Source organism: Eublepharis macularius, chromosome 6, assembly GCF_028583425.1.
Source record: "Eublepharis macularius isolate TG4126 chromosome 6, MPM_Emac_v1.0, whole genome shotgun sequence".
Taxonomy (NCBI): Eukaryota; Metazoa; Chordata; class Lepidosauria; order Squamata; family Eublepharidae; genus Eublepharis; species Eublepharis macularius.
In genome coordinates this window covers 99,043,963-99,069,036 of record NC_072795.1, presented here as the reverse complement: position 1 = coordinate 99,069,036, position 25,074 = coordinate 99,043,963, and the positions used below count along the sequence as shown (strand labels likewise).

Sequence of the window (25,074 nt, the reverse complement as noted above, 5' to 3'; positions counted from 1 at the left end):
ATGCTCTGATCTTGTATGAATAGTCCTTTATTTTTATTCCACGAATTTCATCATCTTGACGTATTTGTATCATCAGAATCTCCAATACTAAAATGAACAACAATGGAGATAACGGGCAACCTTGTCTTGTTCCTTTACTTATCGTCAATTTCTTGGTCAATTCATCATTCACCACAATTGCTGCAGTCTGGTCTCTATAAATTTCCTTAATTGCTCTGATGAATCTTTCTCCCAATTGTAGCTTTTCCATAGTGGCAAACATAAAGTCCCAGTTTAAATTGTCAAACGCTTTTTCAGCGTCAACAAAGAAGAAACCAACCTCTTTGTCACAACGCTTGTCATAATATTCAATAGCATTGATCACTGTCCTTAAGTTGTCTCTTATTTGTCTGTCTGGCAAAAAGCCTGCTTGTTCCTCCTCTATGACTTCCGAGAGCCACCCCTTCAATCTCTCCGCCAATATCTTCGCAAAAATTTTGTAGTCATTGTTGAGTAGCGATATAGGTCTATAATTTTTCACATTAGTCAGGTCTTGGCCCTCTTTTGGGATCAATGATATATTCGCTTCACTCCAAGTTTCTGGAATCCTTTGATCCCTTAAAACCCCATTCATCACCTCTTTTAGGAATGGTGCCAGTTCATTAGCCATTGTCTTATAGAATTTAGCCGTAAGTCCATCTGGCCCTGGCGCCTTTCCTAGATTTGCAGATTGTATTGCCTTACTTATTTCCTTGTCAGTTACTTCACTATTCAACTTATTTCTCCAAGCTTCCGAGATTTCTGGAAGTTTGGTTTTCTCCAAATATGACGCTATTGATTCTTTGTTTACTTCTTTTTTATTATACAGCTTAGCGTAAAATTTATAAAAGGCTCTACTAATGGTAGCCTGCTCCAAATACGTTTTGTTATCTTCGCAAATTTTATTTATTATCTTCTTTTCCCTTTTCTTCTTCAATTGCCATGCCAGGTACTTCCCAGGTTTATTAGCACCCTCAAACGCTTTTTGATTCAGTCTTTTGAGATTCCACTCCAATTCTTTATTGCTCATTGCTGTTAGCTGTTCTTGAAGTATTTTAATTTCCTGGTATACCTTCTTTTTCCCTGGTCTCTTTTTTAGCTGTATTTCTTTGGCTTTTATTTTCTCCTCAATCTCTTGTCTTTTCTCCTCTTTCTTCTTTCTTGCTCTACCATTTAAGTCCATTAGTATGCCCCTTACAACCGCCTTGTAAGCATCCCAAACTTTATTGGTTGGTACTTCTTTATTCACGTTGTATTGTATAAAAAACTTTGTCTCTCTTCTCAGTATTTCCATATTCTCTCTTTCCTGTAACAAGTCCTCATTTATTCTCCATGCTTTCCTTTTTCTCTTTTTTCCAAATTTCCACATAATTGGGTTGTGATCTGAGCCTACCATAGGCATTATTTCTACCTCCTTAGTCCATAATGCTAAGTCTTTTGAGGCCCAGATCATATCAATTCTTGATAATGTAGAATGCCTTGCAGAATAAAAAGTAAACTGTCTGCTTTTAGGATATTCTCTCCTCCATACATCTTCAAGAGTCTCTTGTTGAATCAACTCAAAAAAAAGCTTTGGTAATAGTCCTCTTTTCTTTTGTGCCGTTGTAGTCTTTTTGTCTAGTTCCAAGTCTGTCACTCCATTGAAGTCTCCAGCAAGAATTATCTGGTCGTATGCAAGATCGTCTAAATGCTTCCTTAAATCCTCAAAGAAGCTTTCTTTTGCACCGTTAGGTGCATAAAGTCCGACTACCAACACTCTCTTTAAATTCCAAATACATTCCACTGCTACAAATCTAGCTTCCACATCTCTCATAACAAATTTTGGCTGTAGCTCCTCTTTTATGTACAACACCACTCCTCTTTTTTTCTTGTTGGAGGCCGCTACATATTCTTTGCCCAATTTTCCAGATTTTAAATATTTTACATCCTGCTTTCTAATATGGGTCTCTTGCAAACAAACAATGTCACATTTTTGTTTTAGTAGCCAGTGAAAAGTATTTTTCCTCTTATTCGGTGAGTTTAGTCCATTTACATTCCAAGATAATACTTTACACTCCATACTCATGATCTTGTTGGTAAGTCTTTTTCATTGTCCTTAATAAATCGCTCCATCTCTCGCTCAGATCTGATGCGTTTTTTGGCCCCTCCAAACTCAAAGGACACTCCTTCCGGTAACTCCCATCTGTACCTGATTTTCATGTCCTTCAAAATCTGAATTAGCACTTTATATTTTTTCCGGTCCAGTAACACTGATCTGGGCAGTTCCTTCATTATAATAATCGTCTTGCCATCAATCTCCAATGGATCTTGAAACTGTTTTGTCACAATCCTCTCTTTCATATTTCGTGTTGTAAACTGCACAATCACATCTCTTGGTAGTTTCCTCTGGGTTGCTATTCTCGAATTCACACGGTATGCCACATCTAGGATAGCCACAACTTCCTCCTCCTCCTTCCCCAGGTACTCAGCCAACACCTCAGTCATCTGTTCTTGCGCTGACTTTCCTTCCACTTCTGGCAAGCCACGAAAACGTAGCTGCTTCTCCATATGTTTAGTTTCTGCAACTGACATTCTCCCCTTCACCAATCTCATCTCTGTTTGTTGCGTGTCTGCTAAATTCTCCATCGCGTCTTCTACTGTTTTAACTCTCTGCTGCGTTCCTTGTAATTCACTTCGTATTGTTTCCATACCTTTTTTCACTTCTGACAGCTCCGATTTTACTGTCTGTGTAACCTCTTTAACCTCTTTTATCAGCTCCAATTTCGTGTCCTTAAGTTCTTTAATCATATCTAAAAGTTTTTTGTCCAGGTTTTTATCCAGGTTTTCTATTGCCGATTGCCACTCTTTTTTTGACATCGTGGGGCTTGCTTTAGCTCGCTCCCACGAATCCGCTCTCTTCCTTAACTCCGTGGCGTAAAATTTAACGTTTTTCTATTTTAAATGTCCCGGTCTTCTTATAGAAATTAAGTTTTAAAGAGTCCAAAATGTCGGGCGTCTTTTCTCTATGGTTTCTCTATGATTTTGTAATCCAAGATGGCCTACTTCCTCTTCCGCTGAAGCCGCGACCCTTCCCCTTTCAAAAATGGCGATTCCCTACTTCCTGCCCTCCAGCAAGGGCCGCTTCTCTCCAGCCACTCTATTGTTATTACGCACTTCCTGTCTCCCGTCTTCCCACAGCAGATCTCGCGATGGTGTCTTTTTCTCACAGCTCCAAAGCCACAGGTATTCAAAACAATAGTCCCATTTCTTTAATAACTTCTTTAAACTTAGTCTCTTTTTAAATTCGATTCCTGCCGAGTCTTCCCCTCCTTTTCACTAGTCTGTTGCAGTTTAAAAATCTACTTTTTTTTCTCTCTGTTTTTATCAATCTGTCCCGTCTCAGAAGATAATGATCTTTACCTTCTCTTCACTTTTCTCGGGTTGTAATCGCTGTTTCGATTTTAAGTTCTCCTCTCAGCTTCTTCCCCCAATCGATGCTTGGGTATGTAGGTCTTATGCCAGCCGAATTGGCCCCAAAACTGCCGCAGAGATTATAGCCGACCCGTCGCAAGGTGGGACCTCAAGGATCGGGGGGAGACTCGTTGTGTAGAGCCCCCCCTCGTCCGAGATCTAGCTCACCCTAGGGTCTTGAGCGTTCTTTGCCTGCTCCCCGCCTGAGAGCAGTCGGCCGCGGGCTATTTTCACCCCGCCGGCCGGTTAAAATTAAAATGTCCCTGGATCCACTCTCACCACTGATTTTAACCTACAGGTAGTCTTAGGTTAGACAAGTCACAGCTCCTCAGTCTCAGATTGCTGTTTACCCTGGAGATAAGAATACTTTAAAGGGTCATTGTAAGGATTACCAGATAAGGCCTGTGTCCACTTTTCTTAAGAGGGGGCAGCAGCCAACTGCCTCTTCCACTGCAGCTTACTGAGCCCTCTGAAATGTTGTTCTTGTGGGTTAGTAGATTCCAAAATGGCAAAAGATGCTGTACTATTGCAGACTGTAAGTGGAAGGGGAGTCACATTTTCAATGATTTCCCTGTGTAAAAACCCTTACTGTAAATAATTCCCTATAAGTGGTACAGCCTCTTTTGCCATTTTGGAATTATATCATCGCATTCTTCTATATGTTTAGACCAGACAGTAGATGTATATATGTGTGTTTTAATATTAAAAGAATGTTCATTCATTAATCAGAATTATCTTACATTTTGGATTTCATCCACAAACGCTACTAGTTTTTCCAGCATGTAAGCCAAGTAGATAACATCCATCTTATCTGCAAAGTTGGCCGCATCTCTTGTGTAGGCAGCAAGCTGGTGTGAAAATTCAAGTGCATTGGTGGCATTAAGATGCATCTAAAAATAAATAAATAAGAACTGTTGCATATAAAATGCAGCTAAAGGTTTAACCACACTTTATATCTAACTGTAATGAATTCAGACCTCTAGATGAATATAGCTACGCTACGCTAGCAAATAAAGCCAATTTTTCATGGAGCAAATTTTCTCTTCACTATAACTAACGATCATCTCTCATCCTTCTTCAGCACCAGGTAACCATTCTAACATCATCATCATCATCATCATCATCATCATCATCATATAATAATAACATTCGATTCATATACCGCCCTTCAGGGCAACTTAACACCCACTCAGAGCGGTTTACAAAGTATGTTATTATTATCCCCACAACAATCACCCTGTGAAGTGGGTGGGCTTGAGAGAGCTCCTAGAAGCTGTGACTAACCCAAGGTCACCCAGCTGGCTTCAACTGGACAAGTGGGGAATCAAACTTGGTTCTCCAGATTAGAGTCCCGCGCTCTTAATCACTATACTAAAATGGCTGAAAGGTAAAAAAGAACAGCATATATATCACATTTCTATCTATGTTACAAGCAATTTGACTTTTCTTGCTCAAACCTAGAATACTTGCAGAGGTTGTATACTCCAGAATATTTCGGATCACATCCTTTCAACATTGTGTACGTTAGGCAACAGAGAATCAAACTTTGGTTTCTGTGCACTGTACTGATCAGAGATATACAACATCTACAGTACATTCTAAGCATAACAGCCATATCATTTTACCTGACTAAAGCCATGAAGGACTTGAGTTGCTTCTTGAGAATAAGGACATTCAGAATAGCTGTCTTCAGCCCACCGACCAGTGCGATTACACTTACGCCATGCTTTTGGCTCTTCTGCTCCATTCAGAAGGGAAACTGAACTGAGTGAATACTGAAGACATGAGTGGTAAGCAGTTACTCCTGCCAGAGTCCTGGGCCATCTGGAAGCAAAATTAATAAGAAACAGCCTCAACATTATGTACTGTATCATTAAAAAGTATACTTTATCAATTCTGCAATCCCACACAGGCTGAGTGATACAACAGAGGTAACAAATCACAGATGACTGCCAGTCTGTTAAAGGTATTCTATGCACACACATAGCCTCAGTTTAGATTGCAGCCATGTGGGAAGAGAAGAAGAGAGTTAATTCATTCAAGGGAAAAGACGGTTAAAAAGAAACTTCATGTTTCCCTTTAAAACTACCAATAGTGTGGGGAGCCTGGTTTCTATTTGGGAAATGAAGTGGGTCTTCCCTTCTCTCACAGCACCAATCCAAACTCTGGCTGCCCACCCACTCACCCACACATGCGCACGTACATGTGTGCACATACACATTGCTGTTAACAGACTGATAGAGATCCCTAATCTCTTTCGCCCATGTTCTGGGTCCTTTAAAATCCATGGAACTTGGTGAACTTGCTTCTAAATGAACCCATACTAGGGGTCTGCAGTCAGATATTGCTGACTCAATAAAATGCTTGATGTTTCTGATATTGGACTGGCCAAATCCCACACTGAAAAGCTGCCCCCACAACTGATCCCAAAGCCAATATTTCCACTTCTAATAATGGAATTGGGAATAGTCACAGAGGCAGCAGCTGCTGGGAAGAGGCAACACACCCCAGTTGGTCCACGTTGCTGCTTTCTTTTAAACTTTAAAGGCCCACTATTTTCTGTGGAAAGACCTGATCTTCAGAGTCTGGAGGCCAGGTCTAGCACACTTAAAAATAATTGTTCTTTTAAAGTTTAAAGGGCAGAAACACCATGCACCAGGATCTGGGTATGCTTTCTCTCCCTCCCTCTCTCCTTCCTCTTGCTGTCTCTGTGTGGGGAGCTTCAAAATTTATTGTTTTCCAAAGACATGGTTATTGTTTTCACTCAGGATATTTCTTGAAATGAATACTCCCAATATTTTACGAAGATGGTAATCATGCCCCTCCTGAAATTCTGATATGAAATTAAAATTAGAAATTGGAAGCACACACCCCTAATCCACACTGCACATCAGATCAGCGGCTTTGACTTAGAACCATAAAGTGATTCTCTGTGCCTGGTCTATGCTCATAAGTCCCACATAGCTTTCAACTGTTCAACGATTTGTAAGCAGGATCCAAAAAATAGTGAAGTAAAACACTAAGCGAAAATACACACTGTTGATGAAAAGGGATAAAACTGACAGAATATATGCTAATAGAGGTTTAATTAAAACTGTGGACCATGAACTACAGTGCTTTTTTTTAAAAAAAAAAACCTATACATCTTAAATGGATTCACTGGCAAATTAATAAATAAAATTTACAATGCAATCCTATGCATGTTTAGTCCGAAGTCCCATTGTATTAAATGGAATTTACTCTCAGGTGAGTATTCATATGATTGCAACTTTACAGTGCAATCACAACAACACTTTCTTAGAAGTAAACTCCACTGAATAAACTTGAATAGGATTGACAATAGACCTGTTCAGTATGGCACTGTTAATTACTGTAATTAGGTAAAGGTAGTCCCCTGTGCAAGCACCGAGTCATTGCTGACCCATGGGGGGATGTCGCATCACAACGTTTTCTTTGCAGATGGGGTGTTTTGCCATTGCCTTCCCCAGTCTTTCTTACTGTTAATTGCTTAGTCTGCAGGAATTAATGTTAACCTATGACAGACATCATAACTGGTAAAACCGAGAGTTCATGGTTATGTTTATTGTTTACTAGCTTGATACCCGTGCTTCACTGCGGTATTTAACTACTTTAAATCCAGTTATAATACTTATGGGTATGTAACATTTTTTGGTTTGTTTTTTTTTTGTAGTATAATAGCATAGTACCCGAGCTTCACAAAGATGTTTGAATAAAGTGAAGCGTGTTATCCCTATTCAGGAGTCTTGTACTATCATTCTTCAACTATCTGCAGTTTTCTTTACCTGATTTTTACCTCAGAACAGAGTTCCACAGCTGATCAATCAGGGAGATGGGGGCGCGAGCAGGCAGGAGCCTGCCAGCCACACAGGAAAGCCAGGCCCCACAGGGAGACTGGCAACCCTAGTGAACTTTGCGGGGAAGACTAGGAGGTGCCTTTTACCTCAGGACATATTTAATGACTCCCAATAACAACTGCATACTGTTTAGAATGTGTGTGGGGGGGTGAGGACCAATCAGGCCGCATATGCAAATAACCTCTGTAGGGGAGGGGGGAATGAGGTGTGGAATGTTGTGAGCCCGAATCAGCCAGCATATGCAAATGACCTTGAAAGGCTGGCCCAATCAGGGAAGAGTGGCTGAGCTGACAGTGGGTGGGGGTGCAAGCAGGCAGCAGCCTGCCAGCCACACAGGGAAGCTACATTCCTATGTGAAAACACATTTTACCCCTTTTTACCCCCTTAGGAGATAAATTACTTAAAATCCCTTCTTAGTGAGTCTTTACTTCATGAAAGGAATGTTCTCCCCAAATTTCACGTTTATATGTCCAGGAGTTTGGGCTGGGCATTGTTGAGTCAGTCTGGACGCTTGTCTTTATATTATACAGCCTGTTTGGGCTTTAATGTTTACATGAAACATGATAGGTTATGAATAGATGTTCTGAATATGTTATGTTATGAATAGGTAAGGAGTAGTTTTTATATTGTAAATTATAGATTGCTACATGTTGGGGATGGAAACAACACTCTCCCTTATTCTGCCTCCACCAAACATTGCAATCCTGGAATCGACCACGCTGAGGGATCCCAGATGCAACTTGTAAAGATCATCTTACCAGTCAGCTGATCAATGGCTGCTGGCCTTTTAAGTATTAGGCAGACACTGACAGCTGGCCTTCACAGACTTTGCCATACCCCATAGGGCTTCTGAGTAGAGGGAGACCACTAGACGTATCTCAGGCCTGGATAGGGCCTTTAAAAGACTTAAGAGTAGGCTTGCCATCTCCCTGTCCTCACCTGCTGCCCCTGGCCTCACTCATCTGGCTGGTACAGGGGAGGGGAGCACATGCACATGCTCCTCCCTCATTGTGCTGGAAAATGACATCATTTTCTGGTGCAATGGGGGAGCTGTGGGGCACGCTGAAGCCAGTTCAATAAAAATCACCTCCAAATGCATGATTTTTTGCCGAACTGAGCTTCAGCATGCCCTGCAGCTCCTCCACTTTCCAGCATGATGGGGGAGCTGAGGGTCATGCTGAAACCCAATTAATTAAAAATCAGCTCCAAATGGGCAACTTTTACTTAACCAGGCTTCAGAGTGCCCAATGGCTCCTCCATTGCACTGGAAAAGGACATCATTTTCCAGCTCAATGGGTAGCGTGGGTGGTAATACCACCCCCGTCTCCTGCATCTCCACATTGGTCCCTAGGGCCCCTGGTAACCCTGCTTAATGGAGGAACTAGTGATAGAGGAGGTGAGGTGGAACAGGGTGGTGCTCTACCCCTGCCCCTCTCTGTCTGAGACCAAAGGAAGGCAATTTAACCAAATTGAAACCTGGTGCATTATTATTTATTATTATTATTAATTGTATTTTTTTATCCGTTCTCCCCATAAATAGGCTCAGAGCAGATTACAACATGAATAAATAAATTAGTATTAAAACAGCATTACAATCATAAAATACGGTAACAATATATTTGGGTGGCAACCAAAGTTGCTCAATCCCCATTTTAAAACATTCCATGAGGCTGGAACGGACAGAATATATTAATATTTCATTGGGATCTGGGGTTAGGGGTTTTTATCAATCCCCCCCCCCCCAAACAGGAGCATGAGGACTGTGGGCTGGTTTCCTACACCAAGCTTCCTTTTAATATCTCAGAAACATGTTCTACCATGGCTTAGGTCAGTGCTTTTTTGTTTTATAAAAGTGCCAGTACTCATATATAAGTCCGCATCAATTTCTACCAGTTTCCCCATCTAAACCTGGGAGAGCCCCCCAAAAGGTGCTCAGTATCAGTGAATACTTTCATTTAAAAAGCCCTGGTTTTGATAATATATGACAGTATTTACACCGAATTAACATAATTACCTTTTTATTTGTCAGCTCTTGGCCTGGATTGAAATGTTCTTTCACAAAAAGTTTCCTATGCATAAGAACCATTTTAGAGAAAAGGCTAGGCTTTTCTCTGATGTATATATTTTCACACAGAGAGAATATTTTGCATGAAGAAGCAACTCCACCAGGCGATGTGAGCTCCCACCAGAAGACTAATGCAACACAGCTCAGACAAAGGTTTAACCTCCTCGGTCTGGAACTAAGCTATAGCATCACAGAATATTTCCAATCTTTCATTGGTTTTAATCTCCCATTGTTATAGGGCTTCAGAGGAAAAGAAGGCTATCAAGTGGTATAGTACCCAGAAAGTACATAGTACTAACAAGCCCAGAAAAAAACAGACATTACATAGCATTAAAGCAGAAGACATTGTTTCCCCAAGTTATTGTTTTAAATATTTTTAAAATATGCTATTTTAATATGAACTGACAGACTCTAAGCCAGCTATGCCTTTTCAATTCTAAACAAAACTGTCAGGAGTCTTCATTTTCTGCACCTGACTGGCCTCTGATATGATCACGGAGGGAAAAACATTTTTGGATGCAATATGAACCATGGGCAGAATTTTATAAGTAATTATAAATGCAGAAGGAACCACAGGACAGTTCTGTCTTGCTTCTAGGCTGAGTGTCCCTTTTAGTGAACTACAGTGCTGCCAGCCCTCCAGTGGGGGTGGACAATCCTTCTCTTCCAGCTTCCGCCCCCCACTTCACCATCATTCACCTGGCCTGCAGGGGGAAAGGCCTCGGGGAATGGGCCCAGGAGGCAAGAAGGAGGCCTCGGGGAATGGGCCCAGGAGGAAAGGAGGCGGCCTCGGGGAATGGGCCCAGGAGGAAGTGACGTTATTGCGCCTGGCAGCAGGTATGCTCCTACCCTTCATGGGCCAAAATTGGAAGTAATGTCATCACACCTGCTGAGAGCATGAGGAAGAAAATCACAAGACAAGTGCCAGGTCCCCCCCGCCCTTCCTGCTGGGAGGTTAAGAGGACCTGGCAACCCTAGTTAACTACTGTACTGCAGATTATTCTAGTACCGTAGGGAGTACATCCTTTACTGAGAAGTTCAACTGATTTTATCTTTAAAACCAACGACATACATTTTAAGTTACTATAAAGGATAACAAGCATAGCTAGCCTTTCAGTAAATATAGTAGTTTAATATTTGAGAACACTGGGACTCAATTTGAAGTTAAAAAATTTAAAAATTCTCATAGTGGGGGGGGGGGGACCCAACCCCACTCCCAACCAGCCTCCACCGTCTAATAGGTTTTGTTCACTGAGGCTTAAATTACAGCAAGCTTTCAATTACAAATACCACCTGGGCTTGTCAGCTCAAAAGGCTCAACCTTTCCATTACATTTAATGCTTTTCCTTACTTTAAAATGAACTGTTCTTCTTTAAAGCTTTACTTTTGTGGTGGTTATATCTTGCTTTCTACATATTTGCTGTAATATCAAAAGCCAAAAAGACCTTTTCATGATAAATTATTGGCATGTAAGCTGCATCCGAGAAGAGAAACCTTTCAAGAAAGCTTCAGGTGTTAATGTTAACTTTAGTTGCAAAGATGTTCGCTATAATTCTGAATTCATTACTTTGAAATGCCAAAGGAATCTATGGACTCAATATGCTTTTGATGTAAGTTCCTAAAATAAATTTGTGCAGACTTTCTGAAAGATGATCAATAAGGACAGAAATGTGAATTCCAATGCTTTTGATTTATAGAAAAGGAAATGGCACAATGCCTTTGGCGTTAGCTGAGTATTTATATATCTTTTATTTATAAAGAAAAGAATGACATTTACTGGCAAGGGAGTGAAGAGTTTCTTAATGAAAGCTGCATTACGCAGCAGTCAGTACAAGTTTATCTAATATATTTTAAAAGTGACTCATTAAAAAGCAACTCAAGTTGAACCTTCCTGTGCTGAACAGAAACACAGTCTTCAGTAACAGTCACTTCTTCAACTTTTCTAAGAAAAACAAAGATTTTTATTTTACCCTCAGAAAGATTCATTGTGTTCTTATACAGACAGCTGACTAAATATGGTGAAACTTTTTCAAAGTTTGCAAGAAGTCCCAAATGCAATGTTAATTACATTGTTTAAGGATAAAACCAAGAGGAGGAAAGAATTTCATTTCCATTGCAAATTGATAACACTCAAATAGCATCTGGACAACACGGCTGGAATCAGGATTGCCAGACTAGATGTACCAAGGCTCCCTTTTAAAAAATGAACATTATGCCCCCCGCCCAAAAAGGGGGGGAGGGAGTTTCAATCTCATTGTGTACCATTCTGCCTCCTAAGGGTGCTTGCAGAATGAACCAGGAATATAATTTACCTAGTCATAAGCAGCTTTTTTGCTTCTTTCAACTGGGCTATCAATAGAACAATAGTACTGTGTGTTCAGAGGGCTTGTGTCATATCATTAGAGCTGTTTACCAAAAGAGATACCCAGAAATTCAAGACACAGACATATGACACCTGTTTGGGGGACCAAATGCATTCATGTTACAGTTCTTACCCTCTACAGGCACCAAGCAATTCTATGGTTCCCTGCTTGCCAACTCACATAATAGAAAGTGATTACTGTAGAGCCTGCAAAGGATGAATATTCCTTATCGGCATCTTCCTGCAGATCACTTATGAAAGTTAATACATTACCGGAAGTGGCAAGCTACCATTTTAAAATCAATTGTACTTTTAATCAAAAGCTGGCTATTTAAATTCATAAATTGATTTTAGATCACTCTGAATCTCTTTTCTATGAAAACCATTCAATGAAATGTTAGCGTTCAGCTGGCTTGAAAAAGAGGGCTGGATCCTGTGGACATGTTCTACTAATGGCGGTGCTTTCCTTCATTGCCAGAAGCTCTCTGCTGAACCAAAAGCTCCTCTTGTGCTCGCAGGAGGTTTCTTGTGCCAGAGAAAGGTATGGCCATTAGGGAAACAGATATGCAGGATCCAATCCAGAATCTCCCTTTGGGGAATTTTTTTTGAGGGGGGAGTGTTAACCTACTTTACAAGGCTGTTGTGGGTTTTCCGGGCTGTATTGCCGTGGTCTTGGCATTGTAGTTCCTGACGTTTCGCCAGCAGCTGTGGCTGGCATCTTCAGAGGTGTAGCACCAAAAGACAGAGATCTCTCAGTGCACAGTGAGAGATCTCTGTCTTTTGGTGCTACACCTCTGAAGATGCCAGCCACAGCTGCTGGCGAAACGTCAGGAACTACAATGCCAAGACCACGGCAATACAGCCCGGAAAACCCACAACAGCCATCGTTCTCTGGCCGTGAAAGCCTTCGACAATACATCTACTTTACAAGATTGTTGAGAGAATAAAATGGAAGAGATAGCCACCCTGAATACTTTAGAGGAAGCACAGAATATAGGCTGTAGTTGTTAATTGTTCCATGTAAGGTTTTGTGGGATGAATGAGGACCAATAAACTGAAGCTCAGTCCAGACAAGACTGAGGTGTTGATGGTCAATGGAGAAGCTGTTCAGGGACTGCAGAGCCAGCCTGTCTGAGAGCCGAGCTACAAGTGATGCCTGACACAGGTTGGACACTTGTCAGCTTCCCTCAAGTTTTGATGGGAAATGTAGGCATCCTGGTCTTGCAGCTGTAATGGAGAGCCAAGCTGTAAAACCAGGATGCCTACATTTCCCATAAAAACTTGAGGGAAGCTGACAAGTGTCCAACCTGTGTAAGGCATCACTTGTAGCTTGGCTCTCAGAGAAGGCTGCATTCCCCTTGAAGAAACAGGATCATAGCTTGGGGGTGCTATTGCCTCCTGGCCTACAGTTGGAGGCTCATGTCTCTTCCATGGCACACAGAACCTTTTTTCAGCTATGTCTGGTTCGCCAGCTACAGCCGTTCTTAAAAAATGTGATCTGGCCACAGTGATCTATGTGCTGATCACATCCAAGTTAGATCACTGAAATGTACAGTATGTGGGACTGTATTTGAAAGCAGTTTGGAAAGGGCAGGATTTGGGGAGGGGAGGGGCCTCAGAATGGTATAATACCATAGAGTTAACTCTCTAAAGCAGCCAATTTGGAAATTTCAATTGGTCGAAAATGTGGCAGCCAAGCTACTGTCAAGGGTTGGTTACAGAGACAGTATCATTCCTGTGATGAACGGTCTGCACTCATCCACCAGAGCAACTAAGATTTTTCCAGTCCCATAATCAATACTGAAACCAGACTAGAAAGGATCTAAACAATCCATTTCATCCAGGAGTGATTGAAGTTGTCCAGCCACCATCCATTCAAATCACCTTGCTCAAGAATGGAACATTTGAGACTTTGATAGTTACTGAAATCTTCTAGGTCCAATGAAGGCTTCTTTAGTATAGGATGCACCACAACCTGTTTAAAGGTAGGAGTGACCACCCCCTCTCTCAAGGAATCATTACCTACTCCTCAGACCCAGTCAGCCAGCTTTCTCCTCCCAGCAGAGGAGGAGAAAGCTTTCTCCTCCCAGTAGCCGGGAAGGGGAAGGCTTATAGAAGCAGGTGGCAGGCCTCACATCTTCAAGGGTCCACATCCTCAGACTGAATAAACTGAAAAGTATCCCAAACAACCTCACAGATTGCCACCCTGGCATCACTGATCCTGCCGCTACTAAAGTAGTGTTCAAGTCACTATGGATGCAAGAGATTTTTTCTACAAAGGACTGAGGAAAACAGTCACAGTGGACAACTGAGCATTCCACATCCTCCTGCAGGTAGGGCTGCCATGCCTGGCAGTTCAGCCCAAATACCCAGTTGACTGGCTACCAGTGAGACACTTGCAGGGGAGCATGGATGAGCAGCCATCGGTGATGGCATGACAATACTTTTGGGGGAAAAACAGAAGTGATATCACACCTCTCTAGGATTTGCCAGAAACTCTTGGGTAAAACCATATGTTTGAGCAATTCATAGAGAGGACTGCTGTTACTTCTGGACTGCCCGTGTCAGTCCTCTCTAGGAAAACTCTATGGTTTTCTCTAGAGGTTTTGGCAAATCCTAAAAAGGCATGGCATCACTTCAGGATTTTCCCCAGAAGTAATGTCATGCTGCACTGATGGCCACCTGTCTGTTTTTTTTCCTGGAAATGATGTCACACGGACAGTGATAGAGTTTTTTTTTTCTCCTACTAGCCACTGGAGTGCTGCTGAGCAACTCAGCATACATACAGTAAACCTGCCTGCAAGCAAGATCCCAATAGGTTTCAAAGATCAGTACTCCTTCACTACTTGTAAATTTTAGAAAGAAGCAAGTCATACCTGAAATCTCCTTTATTGTTAATTATCCGTTCAGCGGGGCAGTAGGATGCAGCTGTTTCCAATACAAAAATTTCTACTTGCTTGGAGATACTTCCATAGGAGTTGTTGACCATACATTCCCACATTCCTGTTGAATCAGTATCAATGCTGGACAAGATAAGTTCACTACAAGAAGATCAAAAGTATACAAAATAATTCCCACAACCTAAACATGCTGAAAACTCTTCATTGAACAAATCCCTATAATCCTCCAAGAGGTGCCATTTCTCCATGGTCTTTATATTTATTTATATTCAAATTGCTGTCTTAGAAACTCCAAAGCATAAAAATATGGATTTAAGACTGTTTATAGAGGTTTCTGGATATGCACAGTGCAGCCCACAATGTCAGCTATGGATTTCAGAATTTTTTAAATTGCAGTATGTTGGGCACCCAGTCCTGTCACTCATCCAATTGTACAATGGGCAGAAACTCAAGCCTGCCATTCAATTCAATCCTATTTATCCAACATTAAAAATAACTATTTTAAGCGAATCATGCTTAGGCTTTGCTAGTCTTAATTCCACATATGTCTTTGTTAGGCTGTGGTAATTAAACAAAGGGATCCAAACAGTTTTGTGAGAATTATTGGTTCCTCAGAATTTTGAAAAAAAATAATGAGAATTTAGAGTTGGATCTTGGGAACAAGCTCATGGAGGGAGTTGGCAGAGCAGATTTTTCCTCCCTATTCCCAGCAGCCTGCTGCTTGTCCCAAATACTTGTCTGAAGGCCATGAAACCCTTATGAATAAGATGCACTGCAAGTAGAAGAATGGGGAAAGGTGATTTCTTTCCATTCTTTTTAGCCTCTTCTTCTTACTGTAGTCCCCCTTTTCAAACAAAATAAATTCAGCCCTCTAAGTAAGTTGAACATTTACCTGATTCTTTGCCCTATTTTGTGGGATACACCATTAACATAATATAACTTGCTTGCTTGACTTGACTTTTTGTAAAGCAAAAATATTTTAAAATTCAATATAAGAAACCGTTTACTGACAAATGGAGTGATGAATCCAACAGCCTTCAACACTGCAATGATTTATTTTGGACAAAATAGTGGTAGGCAACCTCTGTGCACTATCACTAATGGAGCATTGCTTTGATCCTCCAGAGAAAGCATTCCATAAAATTGCAGTAATAGTTTTGGGCCAAAACAAATCTACAATGCGTGTAAATATAATGAGGATGCAGTGCTCTCTGTCTGCTGTAACTCTTAAATATAACTCAGAGTTTAATCTACTTGGCTGCAGCCCTTAACTTGCAAGGGTGGGAAATGTGTGCTTTTGGAAGTAGTATCCCAACATGCCTTTGTTCTTAGTGAGGCATTGTGCTGTTTAACCCTTGCATAAGAAGTCCCTCCTACCTAACTCACTTGCATTCATTCATCAGAGTTTGAGGTATGACTGTTGTTAATGCCATTAAATTAAATGTATCCATGAGAAAATGTGTTAGATTTGATCGATGGAGGTTTATATATTCATCTTCTTGACTTCTGTGCAGGCACACATTGGGACTGTGCACATGCAGGCCAGCCATGGAGAAGATTTCCAGAGCTTTCTAGAAGACTAGGGGTGCCCCTCCTCCCTTTGGTGCTTTCCCTCACTTCTCTTTTTGCCACCACAGAGAGAGGATCACCATTGCTGTTCTCTGCTTTTCACTCACCTCATCCTCTGAGGAGAATTATTTCTTTTAAAATAGACATCAATAGACATTCTAGTGAAAAATACAACTACATTTAAAAAAGAAAAGTTTCTGTCTTTCTCTTTGTCATTATGGATTATGCTGATAAGTCATGTAGGCATGCATGGCTCATGCACAAGAGCCTGAATCAGGCTGGACCTGGCCGAATTGGGCCTGAATCGGGCCATGGTGGTGCACAGGAGTGTGCTGCACCACCCAGGAATGAGCTGCCCGGGAGGACGCGCCAGGAGGCAAATTCTCCCCCTTCCCACTGGCCAGGTAAGCGGGGGCAGAGGGTGGCAGGTGAAAGCAGGGGATCCCCCACCCCCAGTGGGGGACTGGCATCCCTACGATTAACCCACAGACAAGCAACTTCTACTATGCTGCTTGTAAAGAGTACCTGAAAAACCAATGTCTCTTATTTCAAGTACAACCTCTTCAGAACTTTGCACCTATTTTCCCACAGCTAGTCAGAAGACTTCATTTTGTTTTAGGTTATTTTGCCAGTCTATTCCATTCTCATTTGTCTATAAGGTACAACCAGTGGATGGTGTACCAATTCTATTCTTGTTAGGACTGTGGACATCTGTAAGCAACTGGGTATGGTGTCAAATATTAGTAATGCTGTAGCCCTCCTTAGTGCTACTAAGGTTGGTGTAGCCCCAGGCTGTGGGCTACATTCTGTTATAAAACCTTTTAGAAGGCACACAGTAAATTGTGTGGACTTGAAATATTACCATAACATTTTCAAGTTCAACAACACAATAAGCTCTCTTTTGGAATGCTTGAATGGCAATGAATGTTGGTCAAGGGTACAGACTCTTGTTCCTCTAGCTAGTTTATTAGAGTACTTAATTGCCTTCATGTTTATTTTTATTTATTTACAACATTTATATTCTGCCTTTCACCCCAATCAGGCCTTGTTGCCATATACAGGGAAAAGCTGGTATTATTAATATCACATACAAAATGTGACAACTCCATTCTTTAGCTGTCTGTGCTGGTCTGGTGTATATAAGAATGAAGAGATAATTATTTGTGAAACCACCAAGCTTAAGAATTATTCTGAAACCAATATGCATATCAAAACCCTGTGTCAGGCTATGGAATCCCAGTTATCTCGAGTTGGTCTCCCACCCCTTCTGCAAGAAGCACAAGGTCTCTTGGTTCAAAAGGTTTATTGAAAGACTATGCTCAGGATACAGGTGTCCATAATCCAAGAGCTGGAGAGACCCCTGGCTCACACTTATGTACTTTTAAATAAACTCTACTGGAGAGACCCCTGGCTCACACTTATGTACTTTTAAATAAACTCTACTTCTGTTTAAGAAAAAAGTGCATTTTTTCCTCACAACCACCCTTATATGCTGACTGTTATGTTAAATTACTATCTAGAACTGTGCCTTCCTGTACTACTAGTTAAGCAGAAGAGATCTAAGACAAAGCTTTTGGTGGCAGCAATAACTTCTGGGAGAGGCAGCAATATAGGTCACACAAACAAAAAATAGGGAAGGTGCTCTGAGGTTTAAGTCTGGGTAAAGTAGAGAACACCTGAAGCTCAGTGGGTGTTGAAATATAAGGAATGTAGGTTGTGACCAGGGCCCTCCTGTGGTAAAAATTTAAGGTAATGTAAGGAGGAGCAGAACTAAAGGTCCAAAGGCAAAGGTTTAAAAAGGTATAAAAACTTACCGAATCATTACACCTTGGATCTAGTGCTGCACAAGAAGAAACATAAAGGGACTTACAGTGCAATCCTAAACAGAGGTTGCTCCAGTCTAAGATCACTGAAATCAGTGGGCTGATTGGAGTAACTCTGCTTAGGACTGCACAGTTAGTGCAGTTCTGCTTGCACAAGATTTTGGGCAACACCTAGCCTCCCTATATATTATAGTACCCAGTAAGTGGTCGTACAGGATTTTGTGTAAGTGGAACATGAGTTGGAATATGTCTGACTTAATGCAAGTGGTGGTTACTGAAGGCTTTTTCTTGAGTTTCTGCTTGCGCAAAGAGTTCTAGCAAAGCAGAAATCTTGTTCTGGATCCAACCCAATGTACCCAGGTTGGGGAGAAAATATTTTCAGAGTTTGCAATCTGCGCCAAGTCACTCTTTTTCTCCCTCTTCCCCCATCCTTTCATGAAGATTTTGCATGAAAGGGGTTTTTTTTTGGCATGGAGTTTTTAATACAAAATGAATATTCAAAGCTGGAATTTACCACCTGCAGTCTGAAATGATGCAATCTATTTTACCACTTTAGTGCTCTATCCCCTTCATGCATACCTCATCATTCTGCATGCACGAATCAGTCTTAGACAGCCAATAGGATGACTCTTAGACAGATAGTGCAGCAATGTAGATGTGTTTGGACAAGTGCATTATGAGAGTCACGTACAAAAAGACTATATTATTAATATATGACTATATTAAATATGAATTTATGATATATCCCCTTTATAATATATGAAATTTTCTTCTTGCCACAACAAAAAGGAAAGGAAATGTATGCATGATGGCCTAATGATCACTATGTTCAAAAATACTCCATAATGTACAGTAGAAATTACTTCCAAAAAGCTATTATAACACTGTAGCCTACAGTGTTGGTCACGGCCAGCAAGGAAGCTCAATGCAGAGAAATCTGTTTCGAGTAGGTAATTGAGGACAACATATGTTCCTTCGGAGCATGCATTTTTACCATTATAGCTATACATTACTAATTAAACAAATGAGTGCCAGGCCTGGTTATGTAAAGCTGTTCCTTAATTGTACTGTCATATCTTCGCAACATGCAATATTGCATGCTAATGGTCATTAAATGTTAGAAATAAAAGTAACCAAAAACAAAGAGGCCACAGCATTATATTTAAGTTCTCATTGACTGCAAAACGTTTTCAGAACCCAACCTAATTTCTTGTATGAATCCTGAAGATTCAATCTCATTTCTGGTACAGAAAGGAAAACAAATTGCTGGGTTAGGAAGACTGTTCATACACACTCTCACTGTGTCTCTCTCTCTTGTGCAGAAAGAAAAACAGATAAACAGGTTCCCCTCCCCACAACAATTTAAGCAAAAAGCTTACGCTGCCTACATCTATTCCAAGATACTATAAATTATTAATATGAACAAAGGTTTTTAAAAATGAATCGTTTCCCTAGTGTATGTTGTTGATGCAGAAAATGAGAATCAAAAGGTTAAAACACTGAAAATCAAGAGAGAATGTACAAATTTAAAACCAATAAACTTACTGCCTTAAATTGCCTGATGAAAAGGGAGGGGGATTTTAAACATTATCCTAGACTAGTAAGAGTCCTTGTTCTGTCAGTGGCTCACCTGCATCCATGGTAATGTTTAAATAACCAAAGCAGGTGGAACTTTGATCGATCATATTGAATCGCCTCCTAGTGGGGGACCAATTCTGTGGGGAAAATACTTTCATGATAAGCCCACCCATGAGTATCAGAGAAGGATGCCCAAAGAAGCATGTGTGACATAGGGTAACTTTAGGCCCCTTTCCCTGCCACACACAATTACTTATTTATCCATGAACTAAACCTTGTTATAGCACGAACAGACTTTTAATGAATACTGATAAACAACAGGAAGCAATATGATTATGGATTAAAGTATATTTCAGGCTAATGTGGATTCTTGGATGTATAAACAAATGTCTGTAGCAGTAATTGGTAGCTGTGATTACTGAGAGTATGGTTAAAAGCAAATACATCACATGCTCCCCCTCCCCAAACATACCAATGTCCATGGATCACAAGTAAAAAAATATATAACATTCATCTTCCAGTACAATGTACAATGAGTAAAGGCCACACTGCAGTATGTTATTGCCACGGCTGTTTTTACCTAACCTATTCACATTAAAGGATTTTTTCCATATACCGATAAACCTATATACCTTATACCTACTCCTTTACCCACTCATCACAGAAAAGATCACCTTAACCCCTTGGCCCTTTGGATTAACCTGGGAAAATGCAACATGGCATCATATGGAAGGTTTTGATTTTTTGTGGGTCTTAAACAGGACAGGGGTTTGGTGCTGGGTTTGTGATGGGGACAGACCAGAAACGGACTACAGTGCATGTAAACAGGGAATTAAAAGCAAAAAAACCCCTTGGACTGTAAACGGATTTCTAATAGAGCAGGCTGACTCAGAAGATTATGCCTATTCATTCTATGACCACACAGATGAGTCTCATGAATTTCAGCCACACCCTATAGATAGTTCTGTCCTCTAATGTTGGTCCCCACCTGGTATTGGTGGTACATGGCATTTAATTCTACCTGGGCCATGTTCTGTTCCTATGGCAGAACTCACAGGGCACTACTAGGTATATGGAGACCCGGTTTATACAATTTTGCCCCCACAGTGGAAGGGTTCATGTTATTTGTCTTGCTTTGTCCCCCTACTAGAGTTCTGTCTAAATTGCTAGATGGACATATTAGGAATCATAGGGATGTCTATGAGGATGCCAAAACCCCTGCATTAACCTGGAAAAGGATATATGGTTGGACTGTGGGTTGTTTATCTCCTACTCAGGCACCACCAATGTGCTGGGAACAGCAATATGGAGGCTTCAAGCAGTCCTTGAAAACTACAAATGAAACTGCTCATACTCTTGAAAGTTTAGCAACAGAACAACCTGCCATGAGGGCAAAGGTCCTACAGAACAGGTTTGTCCTGAACTTCATTTTAGTCTCAGGGGGGGTAGGGATGCCCTAATGGGCTCTGAATGTTGTGTGTATATCCCCAACTATAATCATTCCATGTTGACCGTGCTAAACGCATAATGAAAATTGCCCATTCCAATACTGGAGTTAAGCTCACATGGGAAGATGAGCTGTGGGGATGGTTGCCAGTTTTCGGAGGTTGGCTGCACCTTCTCCTCTGCTGGCTCCTCCTAACTGGAGGCTTTCTCCTGTGTGCCTTTCTGGGGATTTGCTGTTTTGTAAACTGTGCACCTTTCCTGTGTGATGCTCTTATGAATATTTTTAAGTGTTCCTGCGTGGTGGGGAAAACCTCTCAATATTATCTTGACCCTGATGGATTTTATGATCTCTGAGTCTGCCAAGACTTAAAAGGGGGAATATATTTTCATCATACCTATATAGTTTAACCAAAGCTCCATGTATCATACATATGGTAAAACTTTGGTTCTTTCAAGACGCATGATGGGATGAGTCTTGGCTGCCTCCTTCCCTTTGCCCCTCACTTTATCTACATGCAATGACTTTGAAAAATTCGCAATTCAGCTGGAGATAGTAGGAAATGGGCATGTTCCAGAGTGACATGATTTACAACAGGAGATGGCCTCAAGAATGTCGAAATGTTGTGGCTTTGATTCCCCAGTACTCCCCTCATTGTCTCCTGGATGTACCCCTGATTGCAAGCAGAAAGATAACAAGAGAGGGTGTCAATTGTAACACTTAGCAGATCTCAGTCGCCAGTCAAACTTTTGATTATTTCTGAATCGATGTGTTTGCATTCTTGTAGAAGTAACTTGATATTCATATTCCTTTGGTAGTTTGTTCGTAAGAGAGTATCTAAGATAGTAAGCATGCCCTGCATGGCATGCATATCGAAGATATCTGTGCTGCATCCGTTTATTTGGGCTTCAGCTTTAATAAACTTTTTTATTCTGTACCAGTATTTTCTGCCTTGGTTTACTTGGGTGTTCATCCTCTATTCTGCGGCCTTCCAACATTGGGATACAGGTGATTCCCCTTGCACTCACTGATTTTAAAAATGCAGTTCTCAGGGCTGGTTTACACACTTCTGCTCTCATGTGAAAAATGCTTTAAATAATTCCATGTGACACTACAAGCTTGGAAGGAATTCTGAGAATCCAGATAGGGTGAAAACAGAAATGAAATTCATTGAGGAGAATAATGCAATGATCTGGGCAGGAGAATCAGTAAATTTACAGTGCAATCCTAAGAAGAATTACATCCTTCTAAGCTCATTGACTCTAATAGATTTATAAGGGTGAAATTCTGCTTGGTAGTGCATTGTTGAGCAGTCAAAAACTAATATCAAGCATCCAAGCAATAATTCTCAACACTAGAAACCCTACTAAAAGGAGCCATATATTGTAAGTACACCCCACCCCCCGCAACATTCTCCCCTCTCTCCCCTCAAACAGGAAGACAAGAGTCCAAAGATGTAGAGTAAGATAAAGCAGGGGCTACAGTCACCTAACCATGCAGGGCCAGTTCCTAAGGCATGGGCCCAAAGCCTGGGTAGCTAGTAATCTAAAAGGAAATTTCAAAGGTGAAGAACAACAGGAACACACCATCTGTTTTCAAAAACAGCTACCCAACAGCTACCCAAGCAGGTAGGGTTGCCAGGTCTGGGTTGGGAAATTCCTGGAGACTTGGGGGTAGAGGAGCTCGGAGACAGACTTCAGTGGGGTATAATGCCAGAGAATCCATCCTCCAAAGCTGCCATTTTCTCTAGAGGGATTGATGTCCACAGTGTAGAGATGAATGTAATTCTGTGAGATCACTAGCCCTCACCTGGAGGTTAGCAACTCTACAAACAGGGGTGGTTTGGAAGTACATTTTCAGGACAGGCCCTGGATACAGACCAAGAGCCTTGTGAAAAAGAAACAAAATTCTGTCTAGGGTTGCAAAGATGGGAGGGGGAGGGGAGAGACCCAGGGGTCCTTTGACTTAAAAGGGTATGGATTAAGGGGTGACAGAAGAGCCCGGTGGATATTTCCAAATAAGAGAACAGGGGAAGTCTCCAGGCAGAGGCCAAGTATGTTCGAGGATAATCCAAGTTTGATTGGAGACATGTGGCATACTGCAGGCAATCCACCCACCCCCTAATCTTAACTATAGGTACTGGGGCAGTCAAAACTGTTTGTGGGGAAAGCAAACATGGGGATGGTTCTTTCTTTGACAGAATGCTGATGCAGGATAACCCTTTTTCAGATAAAGGTTAATGATTTCAAGTCCTTGGTTAAAATGATAACCAAATACTGAGCAAAACTCGGCTTCTCCAGCTATTTATGATAAAATTAAACAAAGTCCTGACTGCTATGCTGGCTTTCCTAATTTTTGTGCTGGTAATGGCCCAAAATGATTGTTTCCCCCTGTAAAGACGGAGAGGAGAGGGTCCCATATCAGATAAGAGAGAAAAAGACAAAACAAAACAGAGGCTTCTTGGTAACAAGGTCCATTGCTGTTATCATAGGGAATACTGGTGTATAACTCAGTCCACATAAAACTTCTTTCATGCTTCTAAAAACACTACTACTTGTGCAGATGTCACAGCTCTAAACAGGTGTTTATTAGGGATGTGCGTTTCGGCTTTCTGAATGCCGAAAGAAAGCCGAAACAAAAGTGTTTCGGATTCTTTTGGGTTAGCCGAAACGTTTCAGATAAAGCCGAAACGTTTCGGCTAGCCGAAAGAAAAAAAGCCGAAACGTTTCGGCTTCTTTCGGCTTTCTTTCAGCTTTTCCAAGGGAAAATGCCTCCGTCTTCCCGGACGTCTGGGGGAGGCAATTTCCCACCGAATCAGCCCATAATTGGTGGGGACCTTCCTCTAACCCCTCTCTAAAAAAACCCCAAGTTTCAGACCGATTGGACTTTGAGGGGCCATGTTATGGCCCCCCAAAGCAGGTCCCCCTATCCTCCCATAAGAAAGCGAAGGAGCAGCATATTGTTAGCATGCTGCTGCTCATCTTCTTCATTATTTCCTATGGGGAAAAAATGAAGAAGCAGGCTTCCTTTGCCAGGGGTGGCATTTTGCATGCAAAATGCCCCCTTACCCTCAGGGGCCCTTCTCCCACCCTTCCTCCCACCCCCCACCAAGGCTCAGCCTGCTCCCACTTGGGGGGGCATTTCATGGCCTCCCCAAGTAGGTGCTCTGCTCTCATCTCTACCACTGACAGCTGGGGGAGGCTTGTCTTGCCAGGGGTGGCATTTTGCATGCAAAATGCCCCCCAACCCTCTGGGGCCCTTCTCCCACCCTTCCTCCCACCCCCCACCAAGGCTCACACTGCTCCCACTTGGGGGGGGCATTTCATGGCCTCCCCAAGTAGGTGCTCTTTTCTCTACCACTGACAGCTGGGGGAGGCTTGTCTTGCCAGGGGTGGCATTTTGCATGCAAAATGCCCCCCAACCCTCTGGGCCCCTTCTCCCACCCTTCCTCCCACCCCCCACCAAGGCTCAGACTGCTCCCATTTGGGGGGGGCTTTCATGGCCTCCCCAAGTAGGTCCTCTCAGCCCCTAAAGTCCACCCCTTACAGCCCCACACAAACCCAATTCCCCCCCAGCTGCCACACACAGACCCAAATCCCGACATTAGCCCCTCACAGACCCAAATCCACCCCCACCTGCCCCACACCCATAACCCCAGGAACAGGCTGGCAAAGGCCAGCCCTCTCCCTTTGTTCCCTATGCTGGGAACTTCTAAACTCTCTTTCCCTGGGCAATTCTGCACAGCCCAGGGGTGCCACAATGGTGGTCACACTTCTGAGTGCCAGCTGGTCCCTGTGAAAGAGCACCTGAACCACAGACACCCTCCCTCAAATTCCCCCACCACCTACAGAGATGGCTGGCCAGCCAGCCCCATTGTTCCCTATGATGGGAACCAACTGCACAACAAAGAATAAAACACGAACAACACAAAATAAAGTTTTTTAAAAATTATTTTCTCCCTTTCAAAGTACAAGTAGGCAAAGCATTACG

At 41.9% G+C, this 25,074-nt stretch overlaps 1 protein-coding gene across 1 annotated transcript in view; it reads right to left on the bottom strand.

Moving 5' to 3' along the window:
• The window catches only part of ADGRA1 (adhesion G protein-coupled receptor A1), a 519,857-nt gene that overhangs the window by 283,671 nt on the left and 211,112 nt on the right, over positions 1–25,074 (bottom strand). Inside the window, exons 8-10 of the mRNA XM_054983221.1 lie at positions 14,647–14,811; positions 5,094–5,292; positions 4,209–4,358 (exon numbers count right to left, since the gene is read on the bottom strand). Of these exons, the coding sequence (XP_054839196.1) occupies positions 4,209–4,358; positions 5,094–5,292; positions 14,647–14,811 (514 nt within the window). The remainder of the gene's footprint in view (positions 1–4,208; positions 4,359–5,093; positions 5,293–14,646; positions 14,812–25,074) is intronic.